This window comes from Suncus etruscus, chromosome 6 (assembly GCF_024139225.1).
Source record: "Suncus etruscus isolate mSunEtr1 chromosome 6, mSunEtr1.pri.cur, whole genome shotgun sequence".
Taxonomy (NCBI): domain Eukaryota; kingdom Metazoa; phylum Chordata; class Mammalia; order Eulipotyphla; family Soricidae; genus Suncus; species Suncus etruscus.
This window is the reverse complement of record NC_064853.1, coordinates 51,442,796-51,464,399: the sequence shown is the minus strand read 5'-3', so window position 1 is coordinate 51,464,399 and position 21,604 is coordinate 51,442,796. Positions and strand designations below refer to the sequence as shown.

The following is a 21,604-nucleotide window of genomic DNA, read 5'->3' as shown; positions in this document are numbered from 1 at the left end:
GAGCGTGAAGCCAGGAATAACCCCTGAGCACTGCCGGGTGTGACCCAAAAACCAAAAAAAAAAAAAAAAAAAAAAAAAAGAATGTACTCTAGGGCCTGGATGGATAGCACAGCGGCGTTTGCCTTGCAAGCAGCCGATCCAGGACCAAAAGGTGGTTGGTTCGAATCCTGGTGTCCCATATGGTCCCCCGTGCCTGCCAGGAGCCATTTCTGAGCAGACAGCCAGGAGTAACCCCTGAGCACCGCCGGGTGTGGCCCAAAAACCAAAAAAAAAAAAAAAAAAAAAAAAAAAGAGAATGTACTCTATCCCTTTGCACTATCTCTCTTAGATGCATGTTTTTTGTATTCATAGCCAACAAATGATTGAAATCCTCATAATTATTAATTGTGGGAGTTGAGGGGCTGTCTTAGGGGATTTTTTTTTTTTTTTTTTTTTTTGGTTTTTGGTCCACATCCAGTGGTGCTCAGGTTACTCCTGGCTATGTGCTCAGAAATTGCTCCTGGCTTGGGGGACCATATGGGACTCCAGGGACATCCCTAGGCTAGCACGGGCAAGGCAGACAAACCCCTTACTGCTTGTGACACTGCTCTGGCCCCTAGGGGATCTTTTATAATTGTTTTTGTATAGAAATAATTTCTTTTTAAATATTCAAATTATGTTTTCTTAAAACAGTGGTACTGTAATAGTGTAGATCTCAATTAGCTTCAGAGGTGTTATAAAGAACTAGCTAGAGGAAATTTCTTTCTATGCAATATATTGTTGATGTCCTTGCACTTATATTGTTTTGTTTTTTTGTTTGATTGTTTTTGGGTCACACCCGGCAGCACTCAGGGGTTACTCCTGGCTCTGTGCTCAGAAATCTCCCCTGGCAGGCACGGGGGACCATATGGGATGCGTGGATTCGAACCACCCACGGTCCTTCTGTATGCAAGGCAAGCGCCCTACCTTCATGCTATCTCTCCAGCCCCTGCACTTATATTCTTATAACCAGATGACAAGACACTTTGAGCTAGTGACCATCTTTATTAAAACATAATTCTGACCCATGTGACTGAAGATAACCTTTGTTCTCAGCAAGAATCATAAAACATTTTATTTTTGGGGTGGGTCACACCCGGCAATGCTCAGGTGTTAATCCTGGCTCTGCACTTAGACATCACCCCTGGCAGGCTTGGGGGACCGTATGTGATGCCAGGAATTGAACCAGGGTCCATCCTGTTGGCCACATGCAAGGCAAGCGCCCTACCATTGTGTTATCACTCTGGCCCCATAAAACATTTTCTTTAAAGGGCCTGGCTGTGGGCCACACTTGTCTTCAAAAGCTACTCAATTCTAGCTTGAGAGCATACACGAAAGGAATGGAAGAAGGCACCTAGCAAGCAGTTCAGGGGTAAAATTCTCACCTCCCATACAAAGTGAATGAGTATGACTTTTTTCAGTAAAACAATATATAAAAACAGGCTGCATCCATACCTAAGGCTATGTTTTCCTAGAAAAAAACTTTACAGTTGGTTTCATGACTCTCCTATCATCCCCCACAACAGCCAAAGGGATCTTTTGAAACTTAAAATATCGTCCTCACGGGGCCAGAGAGATAGCATGGAGGTAAGGTGTTTGCCTTTCATGCAGAAGGTAATTGGTTCAAACCCCGGTGTCCCATATGATCCCCCAAGCCTGCCAGGAGCGATTTCTGAGCACATAGCCAGGAGTACCCCCTGAGCACTGCTGGGTGTGACCCAAAAACCAAATATATATATCGTCCTTACTTAAAACTGCACAGTGGTTCATTATCCGTCTTAAAACCAAGGCTCTAGTTCATTTTCTAAGGTCCCCCATAATTCTGTTCCAGCCATACTGGACAATCTGTTTACCCTTGCTTCTGAAGCCTCTTATTGAAGCTATTTCATTTGAGGAATCTTCTTTTCCTCATCTTCTAGGAAGCCTTCCTAGATAACCTGGTGTGTTAGGTGCCCCTCATAAATATTTAATTGTCCCTAATTGTTTCCTCAAGATGTTGTTAAATGGTTCATTGTTTCCTTATAGACTCTGCCCAATATCTCTGATTTATGCCTGAAGGATGTGCCCCCAGTCCCCACTCTGGCAGACATTGCCTGGATTGCTGCAGATGAAGAGGAGACATATGCCCGGGTCAGGTAGTTAAGCGGTAGCTGGTCTGCTGGGGAATGGGAATCTTCTTCCCAGATAAAGTGACAGCCAACCAGGAGAATGCTTGGGTAAAACTGAAGTAGTAAAAATGTTAAAAAGAATATGGTTTTCTTTAGCACTTGTATCAGAAGGGGAAGGAATTTCAGAAGGGAAACAGTGGCCAGCTGTCTGACTGACATATTTGTCTTTCTTTCTTTGATCTAGGAGTGATACACGCCCTCTGAGGCACCCTTGGAAACCCAGCCCTCTGATTGTTATGCAGCGCAATGCCTCTGTACCCAACCTCCGAGGGTCTGAGGAGAGACTCCTAGCATTGAAGAAGCCAGCCCTGCCAGCCCTAAGCCGTACCACAGAGTTGCAGGATGAGCTGAGTCACCTGCGCAGCCAGATTGCTAAAATCGTAGCAGCGGATGCAGGTAGGAGCCCAAGCCAGGGCCAAAATGTAGCAGGTTGTTGGACTATAGAGATAAAGAAAATGATGGTCTCTTGTTCCTAGGGAACTCAGGCCTCTGGTTGTGGACTTTCTCTGAGGTTGGCTAGCCTATCTTTTTTAGCTTGTGAAACCAGGCAGATTCCTTTCTCCTTTCCTTAGCTACAAAATCAATACCCTTTTACAAGTGTCTTTAAGATAGATTATGTCTTCCGTGAGGTCTCAGTAGCATTTCTTTTTGATATGAAATAAACACCTAATACAGAGAAACCTAAACAAATCAAGATAACTCTGTTTTAGAGAAGCCTTTTATCTTACCAGCAAAAGTGTCTCAAGATTTTTGGACTTAAAGAAAGTCTAATTTTAGAAGTTTCCAAAACTCAAATACTAAAATAAAACCACAACCAGATCTAATCAAGCAGCGCTCAGGCTGTTACTCCTGGCTCTACGCTCAGAAATGGCTCCTAGCAGGCTCAGGGGACCATATGGGATGCCGGGATTCGAATCACCGACCTGCATGAAAGGCAAACGCCTTACCTCCATGCTATCTCTCCGGCCCCAACCAGATCTAATCTTAACAAATTAAATATTTTTGGCTTTTTTGGATCCTCATTTGTTAGAGGACTACTCTCAAGCTTCTTCAGGACCATACAATGCTAGAGATCAAATCCAGGCTTCTGCATGCAAAATGTATACTTCAGTATTTTTAAACTATATCCCTGCCAACTGGAGTGTAATTTTTAAAGAATTACTACATATGAAGTAGTTTCTTATCAGCCTCTCCCTGCTATTATCAAAACTTAAAAAATGTTTGAGAGGGGTACAGGGGTAAACACAGTGATATTCAGAATTACTCCTGGTTCTACACTTAGGGATAACTTCCTAAAACGCTCATGGGACATATGCAGTGCAAAGGGTTAAACGTGGATCAGCCACATGCAAAACAAATGCTTTAGTCTCTCTACTATCTTTTTTTTTTTTGTTTTTGGGTCACACCCGGCAGCACTCAGGCCGTTACTCCTAGCTCTACACTCAGAAATCGCTCCTGGCAGGCTTGGGGGACCATATGGGATGCCGAGATTTGAACCACCGTCCTTCTGCATGCAGGGCAAATGCCTTACCTCCATGCTATTTCTCCAGCCCCTCTCTACTATCTTTTTATTCCCCACAAGTCTGAATCTGATACAGTTTGGCCACTACTATAGAAATAGTAAATCTAAATGTAACTGTATCTCATTGTGATTGTTGAACTCTAAGAATTATCTATGTGTGGAAGGACCTGACCCATAGTACAGTGGGTAAGGTGTTTCTCTAACTTGTGGCTGACTCGGGTTCAATCTCCTACATCTTATGTGGCCCCTGAGCACAACCAGGAATAACTCGAGTGCAGAGACAGGAGTTAATTCCTGAGCTTCACCAGGTGTGGCCCAAAAGCTAAAAAAAAATTAAAAATGGAATAAATATAACTTATATAAAGATGAACAGTTTTCACAAATTAAATGATATTGGGACAGAGGCTTCTAAGTAATGCCCATGAGACCAGGGGTCCCCACCAATGATTCTTGATCATGTTGATAATTGATAGCCATGCTTATAAATTCGATGCAAAGGCCCATGAATGGAATACTATTCAAGCCCTACAATGCCAGGAGTATTGGTAGGGCTATACCTGATAATACTCAGGGAAACCATATGGTGCCAAGAAACAAACATGTTAGCATGTGCCCTAACCACTGTGCCTTCTCCCAGCATTGATAATTTCATCTAGAGTTCAGAGAAAAAGATATCAAATGTTGAAAGGGATAATAGGGTAATTGGTAGGGAGGATGTGTGCTATACTATCTAACAGTCACCACAGAAAAATGAACATATCACATTAAATGTTACTTGGATTTTATCACAAAGAATAAGAACAGTCAGTGCTGGTGGGGATGTGGGAGAAAGGAATTCTCATTCACTGTTGATTGGAATGCCATCTAGTCCAGCCTTTATGAAAAACAATATGGAGATTCCTCAAAAAAAAACCTGGAAATTGAGCTCTCATATGATCCAGCTATCCCACTCCTTAGGATCACAAAATACAATACAAAAATGCCTTCTGCACACCTATATTCATTGCAGCACTATTTACAACAGCCAGAATCTGGAAACAACCCAGATGCCTGACAACAGATGAGTGGCTAAAGAAACTGTGGTACATATACACAATGGAATACTATGCAACTGTCAGGAAAAATGAAGTCACAAAATTTTCCTGTACATGGATGAACATGGAAACTATTATGATGGACTTAAAGGAGGCTTAGGTGTCATTTGAAAAAAAAATTCAGGGCTAGAGCAATAGCATAGTGGTAGGGCATTTGATCTGCACGCAGATGACCTGGGACAGACCTGGGTCTGATCCCCAGTATCCCATATGATCCTCTGAGCCTGCCAGGGGCGATTTCTGAGCCCAGAGCCAGGAGTAACCCCTGAACACTGGTTGGGTGTGACCCCCCACCCCCCCAAAATCACTGGGTAGGGCGTTTGCCTTGTATGCGGCCAACCTTGGTTGGATCCCCAGTCCTCCAAGTACACCAGGAGTAATTTGTGAATGCACAGCCAGGAGTAAGCCTTGAGCACCACCATGTGTGGGGCACCCCTTACCCCCCAATAAATATCCCAAAGTAAAAACCAAATCAAGCAATTTGGATGAATAGCCAGAATTAAGAACTACCGAAGAATGCCACTTTTATTTTCTCTCTCTTTTGGTTTTTTGGGGGAGCCACACCCAGTGATGCTCAGGGGTTACTCCTGGCTCAGAAATTGCTCCTGGCTTGGGGGATGCTGGGGGATCGAACCTCGGTCTGTCCTAGGCTAGTGCAGACAATGCAGATGCCTTAACGCTCTGTGCCACAGCTCTGGCCCTAGACCACTGAAAAAAAAATTGGGGGGGGGGGTCCACACCCAATTTAATGCTCAGGGGTTAGGCTACACATTCAGAAATCGCCCCTGGCTTGGGGGGGACCATATGGGACGGCGGGGGATCAAACCTTAGTCCATCCTAGGCTAGCTATGGGATTTAAGAAAAATAGAAGACCATTAGTGTAATAATACCTAAAGACAATAGAAAGTGAGGGCTGGAAGGACTGGCCCATGGTATGAAGCTTACCACAAATAGTGGAGAATTCAGTTAGAGAAATAACTACACTGACAACTATCATGACAGTGGTAGTGAGAGAAATAGAATGCCTGTCTTGAATACAGTCTGGGTAGGGGAGGACAGAGATGAAGGACATTGCTGGCGGGAATTTTGTACTGGTGAATTGGGGGTGTCTTTTTTTATGACTGAAACCCAACTACAAACATGTTTGTAATCATGGTGTTTAAAGATAATAATAAAAGTTACTTGGGTTTTGACACATCTTTACTCCCCCACCCAGTAATATCAGTACTGATTTTTGAGGTTTGGGATCATACCTGGCAATAGTCAGGGCTTACTCCTAACTTTAGAAACAGGGATCACTCCTGGCAGAGCTCAGGGGATATATGGGGTACCAGGGATCAAACCCAGATTAGCCAAGTGTAAGGCAAGCTCTGATGTACTATTGCTCTGGCCCCAAATGTCAGTACCTTTGTTTGTTTGTTTGTGAGCAATATCCAGTAGCGTGGAATGTGGCCAGTCTTACTCCTGGCTCTGACCCTAAGGATCACTCCTAGAAGGGCTTCAGACCATATAGGGTGCTGGGATCAAACCCTGGTCAGCCATGTACAACACAAGTGCCCTATCTGCTGTACTCCAGTCCCCAAATGTTAGTACTTTTAGTAGCATATGCATCAAAATAAAAAGATCATCCATAATAAACCCTCAACTTTTATGAACAGTACATTGCACTATTATAATTGCATTTATTTAAAAAAAAGAAAAGAATGGGGCCGGGCGGTGGCGCTAAAGGTAAGGTGCCTGCCTTGCCTGCGCTAGCCTTGGACGGACCGCGGTTCAATCCCCCGGTGTCCCATATGGTCCCCCAAGCCAGGAGCAACTTCTGAGCGCATAGCCAGGAGTAACCCCTGAGCGTTACCGGGTGTGGCCCAAAAACCAAAAAAAAAAAAAAAAGAAAAAAAAGAAAAGAAAAAAGAAGGCGTTTACGGGGCCAGAGCAGTGGCGCAAGCGGTAAGGCATCTCCCTTGCCTTATCTAGCCTAGGAGGGACTGCGGTTCAATCCCCCGGCATCCCATATGGTCCCCCAAGCCAGGAGCAATATCTGAGAACATAGCCAAGAGTAACCCTTGAGCGTCACTGCGTGTGGTCCAAAATAACCAAATAAGTAAGTAAGTAATAATAATGCCATTTATGTGCCAAATGCAAGTTTATATTTTACCATTAAGTGCAGTTCTCTCATTTGTACATTTTGTGATGAGTCATTAAAAATACCTTCAAACCTAATATTCTTTTTTTTTTTTTTTTTGTTTTTTTTGGGCCACACCCTGTGCCGCTCAGGGGTTACTCCTGGCTATGCGCTCAGAAGTTGCTCCTGGCTTCTTGGGGGACCATATGGGACACCGGGGGATCGAACCGCGGTCCGTCCTAGGCTAGCGCAGGCAAGGCAGGCACCTTACCTCCAGCGCCACCGCCCGGCCCGGTAAACCTAATATTCTTCACTACTCACAAAATATCCCAAGAAGGGGCTGGAGAGATAGCATGGAGGTAAGGCGTTTGCCTTTCATGCAGAAGGTCATCAATTTGAATCCCAGCATCCCATATGGTCCCCCGTGCCTGCCAGGAGCAATTTCTGAGCATGGAGCCAGGAGTAACTCCTGAGCACTGCCGGGTGTGACCCAAAAACCACACACACACACATAAAAAAAATATCCCAAGAAAGGTTTGAGCTTGGAAATAAAGGAAGATTCTGAATCAACTGAGCTACCTTGAATTCCATTTATAATTTTAGTGAAGGAAATAAACCATGAATGTTTTTTGGTGTGGAAAATTTTGTTTTATCTTGGTAAAGTTGGGATTTTTTTTTCTGATAACTCGGGAATGACTTGAATTTATTCAAGTTTATTTTTCACAAGAAAAACATTTTTGAATATGATCAGGATGTTTTGCAAAATATTTCAGTAACTAGGACACTGTCCTTTAGCTGTAATCCAGGTCCTCTGACATTCATCTTTAGGTTGCTCTTAAAGAGCCTATTTTAACTCCTCTAAAAATATATTTGGGAGCAATAGAAAGTATAGAAGTTAAGATGAATGCTTTGCATGTGGCCAACCCTTTAACTCCCCAGCATGATCCTCTGAGTATTGCTGGATATTGCTGAATGTAGCCCCCAAGTTCCCTAAGCAATGCCAGGGTGGCCTAGGCAATCTTTCATACCACAGGGCCTAGTTGGTATGAGGGGGTTTCCTAAAAGTTTATATTTTCATTCTTTATAATTCCTCTGTACAAATTTACCAAAATATAAAAACTAGAGGCCAGGGAGATAGTTCAATAGATTGGAATGCATGCTTTATGTGCAGGAGCCTAGGTTTCATTTGACATCTCACTGAGCAGGAATGAGGCCTAAAACAAAAATGTGGTTTAGGGAGATGGCTTGTGAACGACACTCCCAGCCAGTAAGAGACATACTCCCTTTAAGCATTTTCTATTTCTTGACCATTCTACCATATCACCCTTTGTCTCTACTTTTTGGTCTGCACTTCACTTAAAGCATTACCACTGGAAATAAACGTGAGCCTGCCTTGATAAGTGCCATGAAACAAAAGGTTCATATCTCCTAAAATATTCCAGATTTACTATCATCCTGCTCCAGTCTTCATGTTTTTATTTCTCTTAGATAAAAACCATAGCTTTCAAACTTTTCAACAATAAAACACATGAAAATCCTAATTTTATAAAAGAGAAAATATTCTTTTTTTTTGTTTGTTTGTTTTTGTTTTTTTTGGGTCACACCCAGTGGTGCTCAGGGGTTACTCCTGGCTGTCTGCTCAGAAATAGCTCCTGGCAGGCACGGGGGACCATATGGGACACCGGGATTCGAACCAACCACCTTTGGTCCTGGATTGGCTGCTTGCAAGGCAAACACCACTGTGCTATCTCTCCGGGCCCGAGAAAATATTCTTTTAAGTCGTATATTTAATCTTAACCCTCATAAAGCAGTAATAGAAGAATTATACTGAGACTTTCTATTTTTTATTTTGCTTTTTGGGCCACACCCTGTGATGCTCAGGGTTTATTCCTGGCTATGCGCTCAGAAATCGCTCCTGGCTGGGGGACCATATGGGGTACCAGGGATCGAACCAAGTTCAGTTCTGGATCAGCTGCATGCAAGGCAAGCGCCCTACCGCTTCGCAATGGCTCTGGCTAGACTTTCTAAAATATTTCTTACCAATTCTTATTCATTCAAGAAGTTTATGGAAAAACCAATGTTTATAGAAACTTAGGAATTGAAGATTTTTTAAAATTTTGAAATTGGGGCTGAAGTGATTCTACAGCCATAGAATGCTTGCCTTGCCAAACTGGCCAACCCAGGTTTAATCCCTAGCACCCCATATGACCACTCAAGTCTTCCAGGAATGATTCCTAAGCATAGAAGCAGGAGTAAACCCTAAATAATGCCAGGTGTTGCTATCTTGCAATAAAAATAGGGAGGTGGGGAAATGAAAGAACCCGGAGGAACAGTCAGCCACTGTATTTAGTTGTGGAATATTTCTACTATTCAAAGGATTCAAGGAGCATAGACAGAAAACACTCAGTTCTATCATTTCTTTGGTCTAAACAGAGCTTGTACTCCATAGCCTCCTGTGGAATGGGACCTTTTAGAGCCCGTAGTCCTACATCTTTCTTTAGATCCTGAGCAGGGAAAGGGAGTAATGGAGAAACTCCACAGATTTACAGATACCATCCTGGCTCTGTTACACTCTGATGTAAGCCTAGAAAATGAATGTAGATAACTTGTAAGGAAAATATTTTACTGTCCTATTTTAATCTCAATGTCCATCCATGCTTATTGTTTTCTCTTTCAGCTTCAACATCATTAACACCAGATTTCTTATCTCCAGGAAGTTCAAATGTCTCTTCTCCCTTACCTTGTTTTGGATCCTCATTCCACTCTACAACTTCCTTTGTCATTAGTGACATCACCGAGGAAACTGAGGTAGAGGTCCCCGAACTTCCATCAGTCCCCCTGCTTTGTTCTGCCAGCCCAGAATGTTGCAAAACGGAACACAAAGCTACCTGTAGCTCATCTGAAGAGGATGACTGCATCTCTCTATCAAAGGCCAGCAGCTTTGCAGATATGATGGGGATCCTGAAGGACTTTCACAGGATGAAACAGAGCCAAGATCTGTAAGTATTTTGATATGAATCTCTGTTGATATATGCTATGCTGTTTAAGTTGCCTATGATCAAGACTTTAATATAGAGGAGGTTCCCAAACTTATTTGGCCGACCACCCCTTTTCAGAAAAAAGTCATGAAGTGCTCCCTACGGGACACACTACTACCATCCCCATGAATCTTTCTAGAACCTCCAGGGGGCAGTATTGCCCTTTTTAGGAAATACTGCTCTAGAGAATACTTAAGTAGAGGATACCCTGTCACAGTCACTATTTGTATATTTGTTCACAAGACTTGCTACCTACCTCCTAATGCCTGAGGTGGGGCCCTTCTTTGAAGGACCAACACTTTACACTTGAGGTGCTGTAACCCAATAATGATCTAGCCAAAATTTTACTAGTAATGGATTTTACAAGAAGGCTTAAGCTCAGCTAGCTTCTGGATCCAAATGGGTTTTATCACTTTAGTTCACATACTGTCCCTATGCTCCAACCTTCAAAGTGGATCGTGATAATATTTATTTTATTATCTCAAATTGGTAAACTTGGGGCCGGGTAGGTGGCGCTGGAGGTAAGGTGTCTGCCTTGCAAGCGCTAGCCAAGGAAGGACCGCGGTTCGATCCCCCGGCGTCCCATATGGTCCCCCCAAGCCAGGGGCGATTTCTGAGCACATAGCCAGGAGTAACCCCTGAGCGTCAAACGGGTGTGGCCCAAAAACCAAAAAAAAAAAAAAAAAAAAAAATTGGTAAACTTTTTGGTGGAAGGACAATTTCTTTGTTTTTTTTTTGTTGTTGTTTTTTTTTTTTAGTTTTTTTGGGTCACACCCGGCAGTGCTCAGGGGTTACTCCTGGCTGTCTGCTCAGAAATAGCTCCTGGCAGGCACGGGGGACCATATGGGACACCGGGATTCGAACCAACCACCTTTGGTCCTGGATCGGCTGCTTGCAAGGCAAACACCGCTGTGCTATCTCATTGGAGTTTTCTGCTTTAAAATTCAGTGGTCTATGGGGCCGGGTAGGTGGCGCTGGAGGTAAGGTGTCTGCCTTGCAAGCGCTAGCCAAGGAAGGACCGCGGTTCGATCCCCCGGCGTCCCATATGGTCCCCCCAAGCCAGGGGCGATTTCTGAGCACATAGCCAGGAGTAACCCTTGAGCGTCAAACGGGTGTGGCCCAAAAAAAAAAAAAAAAAAAAATTCAGTGGTCTAAAAACCAAAAAATAAAATAAAATTCAGTGGTCTGGGGGGTTAGAGAGGTGGCGCTAGAGGTAAGGCATCTGCCTTGCAAGCGCTAGCTAGCCTAGGATGAACCAAGGTTCGATTCCCTGCTGTCCCATATGGTCCCCCCCAAGTCAGGGGTGATTTCTGAGCACGTAGCCAGGAGTAACCCCTGAGTGTTAAATGGGTATGGCAAAAAAAAAAAAATTTTTTTTTAGTGGTCTAGGGCCAGAGCGGTGGCACAGAGCATTAAGGCATCTGCATTGTCTATACTAGTCTAGGACAGACCACGGTTCGATCCCCCAGTGTCCCATATGCCCCCCCCCCCAAGCCAGGAACAATTTCTGAGCCAGGAGTAACCCCTGAGCATCACTGGGTGTGGTCCCCCCCAAAAAAACGAGAGAAAAAGAGAAAACTTGGCATTCTTAGGTAGTTCTTAATTCTGGCTATTCATCCAAATTGCTTGATTTGGTTTTTATTTTGGGGTATCTATTGGGGGGTGTAAGGGGTACCCCACACATGGTGGTGCTCAAGGCTTACTCCTGGCTGTGCATTCACAAAGCAAATGCCCTACCCATTGATTTGGGGGGGGAGGGGGTCACACCCAGCCAGTGCTCAGGGGTTATTTTCCTGGTTCTGGGCTCAGAAATCACTCCTGGCAGGCTCAGAGGACCATATGGGATGCCGGGGATCTAACCTAGGTCCGTCCCGGGTCATCTGCATGCAAACCACTGTGCTATTGCTCCAGCCCTGATTTTTTTTTTTTTTTCAAATGACACCTAAGCCGCCTTCTTTAAGCCCATGTTCTCCCTTGAACACATATCCACTTGTCTTAGTCTCTTTGCTCATTTTTCCACTCTGGAGAAGCCCATTTTCACTTGAACACATACTTTTCCCTTACATCTTTCTAAATTTTATTCAATAAAAACTATCTTGCTTTAAATATATATATATATTTAAAATGTATATATATATAATATGTATATATATATATATATTTAGGGGGCCAGAGAGATAGCATGGAGGTAAGGTGTTTGCCTTGCATGTAGAAGGACGGTGGTTTGAATCCTGGCATCCCATACCTGCCAGGAGCGATTTCTTCTTTTTTTTTTTTTGAACCAGGAGTGATTTCTGAGCTAGAGCCAGGAGGAACCCCTGAGCGCTGTCGGGTGTGATCCAAAAACCAGAAAAAAGAAAAAATACATATAGGTATACATATATGTATGTATATACACCTAAACTCAGAGTCAAGGGGCTGGAGATAATACAGCAGGTAAAGACAGTACTTGTCTTAATGCAGCCAACCCCAGTTTAATCCCCAGTAGCACCTAAATACAGCCAGGAGTGATCTCTATGCAGAGCCAGGAAAAAGCTCAGTACAGCTGAGTGTGGCCCCAAAACAAGCAAATAAAACTTAGTCAGAGATATAGCAAGTGGCATAGCACATGACTTACATTTCTGAAGCCCTGGGTCCCATCCCCAGCATGTCATACACAGTTCCTATAACACTTCATGTTGTAGCCTTGGTAGCTACCCCCCACCAAAAAGATTATATATAATCTTTAAACTCTTAAAATTCCCTTGGGGCCGGAGTGATAGCACAGTGGTAGGGCATTTACCTTGCACACGACCAACCCAGGACAGACCTGAGTTCTATCCCTGGCATTCCATATGATTCTCCACACACACACACACACACACACCATGCCTGCCAGGAGAGATTTCTGAGTGCAGAGCCAAGAGTAATCCCTGAGCCCCACTGGGTGTGGCATTAAAAAACATAAAACAAAAAAAGGGGGGCTGGCGAGGTGGCGCTAGAGGTAAGGTGTCTGCCTTGCAAGCGCTAGCCAACGAAGGCCCGAGGTTCAATCCCCCAGCATTCCATATGGTCCCCCCAAGCCAGGCGCAATTTCTGAGTGCTTAGCCAAGAGTAACCCCTGAACATCAAACGGGTATGGCCAAAAAAAAAAAGTAAAATTCCCAAGTATTGAGTGTTTCTGATAGGAGTGTTAGATTTGGGAATTACCTACATTAAGAAACTTACCTGGGGCCCGGAGAGATAGCACAGCAGTGTTTGCCTTGCAAGCAGCCGATCCAGGACCAAAGGTGGTTGGTTCGAATCCCGGTGTCCCATATGGTCCCCCGTGCCTGCCAGGAGCTATTTCTGAGCAGACAGCCAGGAGTAACCCCTGAGCACTGCCGGGTGTGACCCAAAAACTAAAAAAAAAAAAAAAAAAAAAAAAAAGAAACTTACCTGGAAAGTCCTAGAAGTCCAAAGAATGATCATCTCACAGTATTTTAAATATGATCTGAGCATCTACCAGAGCAAGCTGCATTTAATAGAGCTAAGAAAGTTATACAGAGCTGAGCAGCCATTCCTCAAATTGGTCACGTTTCTGTTGGAGGGAAGGTACTCACCTTGAGCACAGATCCCCTAAGTCTCTGGCCCCATTTCCCTCTGAAATCAAACAAGGCTTACCTCATTGCTCCCAGGTTGTTGGTTCTTTTAGGGAAATCATTTTCTTCCCTAGCATTAACCATGTTGGTTATATTGATCCACCATGAATTTCCACATTTCCAAGGTTAAGTTTTTTGGTTTTTGTTTTTGTTTTTGGGCCACACCCGTTTGACGCTCAGGGGTTACTCCTGGCTATGCGCTCAGAAATCGCTCCTGGCTTGGGGGGATCGAACCTTGGTCCGTCCTACGCTAGCGCTTACCTCTAGCGCCACATTCCCGGCCCTCCAAGGTTAATTATTAGTGTTTTGTAGCTAACCTTTTCTTCTAGTTGTTTAATAGATTCCTTAAAGTTTCAGTCTTCCTTTCCTTGACTCTTGTGCCCTCTTAGTAAGTTTAACAATCCTCCCACTCCTGTCCTGGACTTGCTTCTTTCTTAATAGAAATAAGACTAAAAATGGTAAAAGTAGCTCCAATAGCAAAGATGCTAAAGTGTGATTAGAATAAAGGCAGTTCCTCCTTGGTTTTTTTGGTTTTGAGTATCAGGGTTTAATTAATAAAACTTGGGGGCCAGGGTGATAGTGCAGCGGTAAGGCAAAATGCTTACCTTGCACGTGCTGACCCAGGTTGGACCTCCCGCGTCCCATATGGTCCCCCAAGCCAGGAGCTACTTCTGAGTGCACAGCCAGGAGTTAACCCCTGAGTGTGGCCAAAAACAAAACAAAACTTTCATGGCTCTGTTATGCAGGAAATATAGGAATAGGAATTTTTTTTTTTTTTTTAGGAATAGAAATTCTTCATGCACCTTTTCTCTAGAGCAGGAATCACTTCCTGGAGGATTAGAGAAAAACCTCTGGCCAGTTATTGAAATTTGCTGGAAATGGCCCCCATATTTCCTGAGTACTGCTTGGGAAACTAACTCCCAACCAAAGAAATGAAGTCTGTAACCAGTTAGATAGGTTCGGACTCTGGATTCATCACTTACTAGATGAATGACAAGTGACTGTAGGCAATCATTTTCCTTATCTGTAAACAGAACTGATATCACAAAACTGTTAGGAGTTAAATAAGAAGTTAATTCAGAGGCAACACTGGGGCCAAAGATAGTACGGAGGGTAGGGCGCTTGCCTTACACACTGCCAGTCTGGATTATATCCAAATGTCACATATGGTTCCCCAAGCACCACCAGGTGTGACTCCTGAATGCAGAACCAGGAGTAAGCCAAGGGTACCTCCTTCCAGCCCCCAGCCTGCCAAAATAAAAGACACTACTTGGAATATAGAGTAAATACTTAATATAAGCTATTATTTTTATCTTCAGGAATCGGAGTTTACTGAAGGAAGAAGACCCTGCTATCCTTATCTCTGAGGTCCTCAGGAGGAAATTTGCTCTGAAGGAAGAGGACATCAGTAGAAAAGGAAACTGAGAGCCTTCAGCTTTGAAAACTCAGTCTCCTGCTCCTGGATTCCTTCAATAGCTGCCTTTCTCACCGCAGATGTTTCTGCCTCTCAATTAGACATCTTCTGCAACAGTCTTGCCGAAAGCTCAAGCTTGGACTGAAAAAGAGCTCAATTGTGTATCTCCCATTCATCAAACCTTAGCAGAAGCTAAGGTCTATTTGAAGATAAGGCACTTGTCACAGATAAATGTTTAGTCTGGATTATCTCAGTCTAAAGGGTGAGGTATATAAATTTCTGTTTTTTTTTTTTTCTTTTACCCCTGTGTGAAAATAGGTCCTAAATGTATGACTTGCTCCACTGCATTAGTCACCATAACTGGTCTCACTGGACACTTGGTGCCCATATGTCACTCACTCTCAGTGGCTTCCTCGAAGCAGAGCAGGACTGAACTGAGTGGGGAGGGACTGTTCACGTATTTATTCACAAGTCAGGGAAAATCTTTTGCTGCTCCATCATGAACCACACCACACCCAGCAATTACCCTATTCCTCTTCTCACATCTAGATGTAGGTCAGGCCACTGGGCCAGCTGACTGTTGGATTGCTGTTGGGAGGTCTGGGCTGTTTTTTTTCTTAAATGTATTTTGTAATACTCTACAACCAAATCTACCCTCCAAAGCTCTGGGTCATCAGTTCCATTGATTTAAAAAAAAAAAACAAAAAAACTTTCTCTTCTGAGAACTTTAGTTAAACCCAGTAGGAAAGAGAAAAAGGGAGGAAAAGAGCTTACATCTTTCTTCTGACTGCTTTGCTTTGGGCCAAGGTTTGTACCTACTATATCATGCATGATTCAGATACCCTAAGGTCCTTTTCTATATGGTATGTATACTGTGTGTTTGGGTTGAAGCACTACCTAACATTAAAGGAAGGGATTTGAAGAGATATCACAATTTCTATGTCCATCTCTTGAGTTGTGATTATGTTATCCCATACAATTTTAGGATTCCTTTTAATTAAAAAAAAAATTCCTTTTAATTTTAATAATTTTTTTGTTTCTTCCTGTAGAGATTTTGCTCTAATTTTTTGTTTGTTTTTGTTTTGGGGCCACACCCAACTCGGCGCTCAGAAATAGCTCCTGGCAGGCTCAGGGGACCATATGGGATGTCAGGCCTGTCCTGGATCGGCCACATGCAAAGCAAATACCCTACCACAGTGGTATCACTCCAGACCCTGATCTAATTTCTTAAAGCAGGTCCATCCTAAAACTTGCAAGCTTACTCCTCCAGAGTTTTTGAGGTTCTTTGGCATCACACTTGTAGCAGGAGAAAATGCCACTTATGAATAGCACACTGGATAGAACACAGGTCAAATTTGACTCAAGTTCACAAATTAGATTCCATGGCAGACAAACCATTATACTATTAAAAAGTTGCCTTTTCAAGAATAAAGTTGGTAATGTTTTAATTACCATCAAAACCAGCTTTGTAAACAGTCATTTATTTGGATTCATGATTTTACAAAGGGCATTCTCTCCCAAGCTGTAGTATTGTTATAGATAGCGCAGGCATTGGTAGGGAGAGTTGTTTAAACAATATAGGACTTTGGTACTGTAAAAATATTACAAAAATACACATGTGGGCACACACACACACAAACTACCATTTTAACTTTCTGTACTTCCTGGGTCCAGATTTGCCTACTACTTGAAATAAGTTTCAAGGGACTGAGTAAGACTACATACAGCTAGAGCTAAAAACACATCCAAAGAGAAAGAGGATAGCTTAAAGAGTTAGTACATGAGGCACTTTCCATGCATGATGCCTGCTAGAATACCTAGAACTACTTTTTCCTCCGAACTTTGCTGGGAGCAATATCTAAGCAACAATTGGAGAATCCCCTTAGATTTCCCCAGGTGTGACTCAAAAAAAAAAACAACACAAAAACACTCACAAGAAGCAATGTCCAACCAGATATAATATACCAGCCACCTCTTTCCCCATGAAAGTATGTCAATCATTGTCTCCACAAGTGCCACAATCTATGTTGTCACAAAAAAAAAAAATGCTCAATATGGGGCCGGAGAGATAGCATGGAGGTAAGGCGTTTACCTTTCATGCAGGACGGTAGTTTGAATCCCGGCATCCCATATGGTCCCCTGTGCCTGCCAGGGGCAATTTCTGAGCATAGAGCCAGGAGTAACCCCTGAGCACTGCCGGGTGTGACCCCCCCCCAAAAAAAAAAAAAAAAACACAAAACAAAACAAAAAAAATGCTCAATAACAGCAAGCTTCAGCCCATGTCTCCCTTCCCACCCATACCAAGATTTTTTCCTCAATCATACAAGGTATTTTCACAACCAGACCCTCATAACAATATTCAGAGGAGCCAGAGAGATAGCACAGCAGCATTTGCCTTGCAAGAAGCCAACCCAGGACCTAAGGTGGTTGGTTCGTATACCGGTGTCCCATATAGTCCCCTGTGCCTGCCAGGGGCTATTTCTGAGCAGGTAGCCAGGAGTAATCCCCGAGTACCACTGGGTGTGGCCCAAAAACCAAAAAAAAAAAAACAAAAAAACAAAAAAAAAACAATATTCAGATACAGTGTCTGATAACTTGATTGCCTTCAGAATCCTGGGTAAAAAGTAAATCTGGCTGCAGGTTTAACTGAGTTGCTCTATCCTGGCATTTGCTCCAAGGGCTACTAGGAGACCATTCTAAGTCCTGATTCCAGTTGTTGGTGACCTCTCGTAAAGGAGATCTAGAGTTGTGAGCAATGACCTGCTGGCCTTGAGAATCCAAAGTGAAAAGCTGACTCCATGAGTTACTGTTTTCAATATCCCGGGAAATAGGAACAGGGGGAGGGCTTTGTTTCACTGATTCTGTGTTCTCTCCATTCCAGGAATCCTTGTATGTTTGAACAGGAGCCTGCCTATTTTCTTTAGCAGACACTCTGCCCAATTTAGTCCTGTCTAATGGCCTTTTACTCTTACCTCCAAGAGATTTCATGTGTCTCTCAACACTCTGATAGTTATTTTTCATAGATCCATGAAACCATTTCCTTTTCCTGGAAGAATCCTCTTCCTCCTCTAGGTTCAGTGAGCAAGAACTTTCCAAATGAGTGAGTGGATAAGCCATGGAGGCTTTCTTTTCTCCATCACAGACAAAAGTTTCAGGCTGCAATGCAGATAGTACAGTCAAACCTGAGGCTCCTGTACTGTGACAATCAGAAGCCTGGATGCAGTGAGCAAATTCAACTTCCTGGGTGCCTGCAGGGGTTGAAGTGACTAAAGGAGAGGTGATGTAATAATGCCCCATATCCTGGACTGGATGTTGGGTTACATCTTCTTTAGACTTGTTAATTTGACTCTCTGTAAGAGATGGATCACTTCTCTTGTCACCACCATTTGTCTTTCCTAGCAAAATAGAAATAAACATTACTCTGTAGGTAAACTGCCCTGAAAAAGAGTTAGTTGGCCTCTTAAGTACTGACTACTGTTACTTACTACCTAAGATGCAAAAGTCTTGGATTTTTTTTTAATATACCTTCTTTGTAGCTGATCCTTTGGTTTTCAGTATGTATCAACCACAATCTACTTTTCCAGCTGAGTTTTCATTAAGTGGAATATGATTACCATAGGGTACATTTTTCTTTTTACACATAATGTGGTCATTGCTAACCAATGACCATAGCCAAATATATACTCTGGATATTAGCCTTTGAGAAACATGTTCAACACATTCTTTTTATAAATTATTAAAGGTCACGTTAACCATACCAACCAGAGACCTGGTGACAATAAAGAAAGTTTTTGTTTTTGTTTGTTTTTTGGGTCACACCCGGCAATGCTCAAGGATCACTCCTTATTCTATGCTCAGAAATCACTCCTGGCAGGCTCAGGGACCATAAATGGCAGGGGCGGCGAACAAGTTATACACAAAGAGCCAAAAATTTTAAACTGAGAGTCAGAGAGCCACACCACGCAGTGACCTGCCAAAACAAACACTCACACTAAAGCATATAATTTTAACAATAAACACTATTGCATTTTGCCATTTTGAGTGAGGGTCAAAATCCTGCAGTGATGGTGAGGGTGTGCTGCGTCCTCCACACTAAGAACTAACGGCAAGATGTGACCCAACATGTGCCTCACGGGTCCCCCGCTCGCTGGCGCTGGCCCGTGCAATTGTTCTGAGGATGGGAGGACGCAGCCTTGGGGCAGGACTAGGCGCTAGGAGATCTCTCCCCATAAGTCCCTCCTCAGAAACAGCAGAACAAAATCCAAACTTGGCAAAGAACCACAGTGTACAAAATAATGATAAGAGGTAAAGAGCTGCATTCATTTTGGCCGGGAACCACATGCGGCTCGAGAGCCTTGAGTTCGCCACCCCTGATATATGGGGTGCTGGGATTCGAACCACCGTCCTCCTGCATTCAAGGCAAACGCCTTACTTCCATACTATCTCTCTGACCCCTGACAATGAAGAAAGTTAAGTTTCACCATTCCCCAAACAATTTCATAAAATAAAAATACAATTAGGTTGCCATTTCCTCTAGGAAAGATAGTGATGAAAACCTATGGTATCCAGATTATTCATCTTATCAAGCATATAATAGTCCTAATTATACCAAAACCCAATTACAAACTGTTTTCTTATCCTTCTCTAGCAATAATTATAATACAAAAAAGGTCTTGCGAGTTTTCATCTTCACCTAAGAATTCAGATTATATAAAGTAATTGGGGGGTGTGTGCTGGTGCTCAAAACACAAGAGTATTTTTTTAGTATGGTATAATGAGGAGAGTGTATTTTGAAACTTTATATAAAGCAATCTTAGGAACTACGTCAAAAGTTAGCTCTCAAAACACCTTCAGCTAGTAGGAAGCCTATTAAATCCCAGCCTCTTAGGTAGCTGGTCTCCTGGAGAGGGAAGCAAGCAAGCAAAGAACTGCCAACTTTATGCCAATATTTCCAAGAAAAAAAAATCTTTGGACCTCAACTACTTTAAGAAAGTTTGTACAGATGTAAGAATTGATTACTACTACTCATTACAACCAATCTAATATATATATACAACCAATTAATGGCAGATCAGCTCACCCATGTAATCCAATCCCAAGGTCTGGCTTTTCTCACTGCTTTACTAGGAAATACAAATACTTGATATTAAATGAGACAAAATGGGGGCCAGAGCAATAGTATAGCCACTTGCACGTGGCCAACCTGAATTTAATCCCCGGCATTCCATATGTCCCCTGAGCCCCACCAGGAGTAACCAGGTGAGGCCCATAAACACAAACAAGTAAAACAAAGCATTATAAAAGCACATATATATCACTTTTGAAAACAGGATTGTTTCCTCTGGTTATCACTTGTAATGATCAGCTAAGTTTAACGCAATGCACTAATGGCACTTCTCATAAACGTTCCTGCAAGAAAAAAATACTCCTTTTTGCTCCTGGGTATTCCCTGACATCACCATACCTGGCTGCAATATGAAGAAGGAAGCAATGCTGGTCTGCCGAATACCTGCAGGTGGAGTTCTTTGGGTCAAAGAAACCTTAGTTTTCCTCTCTCCAGGAAAGAGTGTCAGCATTTTGGTATTGGATGTGATCAAATGTGTCTGAGGATAGAGAAGAAAAATAGAATTTATTAATAACAGCTTCCAGGCAGTTGAATAAACACCACTGAATGCCCTGGGAACCTCACTGAATCTTGTCAGCTCCACCTTTATCCGTATTTCTAGCTAATCTGGGCTATATCTACATCATTTATCATTTCCTTAGTTTGGGGAGGGGCGGCTTCCTAATTATCTGTGAGTTGCGTTTTTTGTTTTGTGGTGGTGAGGAACTTGGTTTGGGGAACCACACTCTATAGTGCATGGGAAGGGAAAGCGAGGTGCTACTCCTGTTAGGTCACTCCTTGTGCAGTGAAAGAGAGACAGGGAATCAAGCCCCGGCCTTACGAATACAAAGCCGGTGGGGCTGTGTCCAAACTTAGCTGTACCCAGAAAATACTAGCTGCGCTAATAGCACAGCGCCCAGCTGAAGGCTCGACCAGAGCCAAGCAAGAGCCTAAGACCGGGTCTGGGTTTGTAGCTGCCAGGGACCCAGCTCCAGCGGGTCAACGAGGACGTAATGAACCAGGGCTGCTTTCCCAACACGGCAGAGTGGCAGGACCCGGCTTCCCACAGACTTGATGGGGGAGGACCCGGGTCTGGCCCCGACCACGCCAGAGGGGCCCGCTCACAACTTCCGGGAAGAAAGGGAGCTTCGGGCAAGCACTCCCCTTACTTCGACCTTTCTTCCTCCTCCAGTCGCCTGCCGTCCTCTCGCCGAATTCCACCGGCGGCCTCAGTCTCTCCGAAAGCCCCACAGCCGTCGCCCATTTGCTCTTCCACCGGGGCGGTGGGTCCTTCTGGAAACAGCAAGTCCGCGTCGCCTCGAAATGCCTCGGGCCCCGAGCTGCTCGCTAGCTCCGCAAGAGGCCTGGAAGAACCCCGCCTCCCTCCGCACGCACCCGCGTCCCAGGCTGTGCCCACCTGCACTTTCCGCCTCTTCAGCGCCGCCGCGTCCAGCCACACGCCGCAGGCCTCCTTCTCCTCCTGCCCTCGGCCTCTGCGCTTCAT

General features: G+C 43.6%; 2 protein-coding genes across 5 annotated transcripts in view; one reads left to right on the top strand and one right to left on the bottom strand.

Moving 5' to 3' along the window:
* The window catches only part of MTFR1L (mitochondrial fission regulator 1 like), a 22,816-nt gene extending 6,894 nt beyond the window's left edge, over window positions 1–15,922 (top strand). For 3 of the 4 annotated variants that reach the window (XM_049774975.1, XM_049774976.1, XM_049774977.1), the window contains exons 4-7: window positions 2,044–2,153; window positions 2,371–2,582; window positions 9,602–9,923; window positions 14,902–15,922. In XM_049774975.1, coding sequence (XP_049630932.1) covers window positions 2,044–2,153; window positions 2,371–2,582; window positions 9,602–9,923; window positions 14,902–15,007 — 750 coding nt within the window. In that variant the 3' untranslated portion in view covers window positions 15,008–15,922. The remainder of the gene's footprint in view (window positions 1–2,043; window positions 2,154–2,370; window positions 2,583–9,601; window positions 9,924–14,901) is intronic. The other variant, XM_049774978.1, reaches the window with a different exon arrangement.
* On the bottom strand, window positions 15,068–21,604 carry AUNIP (aurora kinase A and ninein interacting protein). Its single transcript, XM_049775554.1, has 4 exons — window positions 21,518–21,604; window positions 20,461–20,599; window positions 17,592–18,391; window positions 15,068–15,148 (listed from the first exon to the last, which is right to left on the bottom strand). Exons 1-4 carry the CDS (start codon window positions 21,602–21,604, stop codon window positions 15,068–15,070), a joined length of 1,107 nt encoding a protein of 368 aa, XP_049631511.1.

What these genes read in the sequence shown, in the direction of transcription:
- AUNIP (XM_049775554.1), bottom strand. Translation starts at nt 21,604, where the DNA reads ATGAAGCGCAGAGGCCGAGGGCAGGAGGAGAAGGAGGCCTGCGGCGTG. An exon ending in TGAAGAGGCGGAAAGTGCAG is followed by an intron (nt 20,600 to 21,517) that starts GTGGGCACAGCC and finishes CTCTATCCTCAG; the next exon opens with ACACATTTGATCACATCCAA. An exon ending in AGGATTCTGAAGGCAATCAA is followed by an intron (nt 15,149 to 17,591) that starts GTTATCAGACAC and finishes TACACAATTGAG; the next exon opens with CTCTTTTTCAGTCCAAGCTT.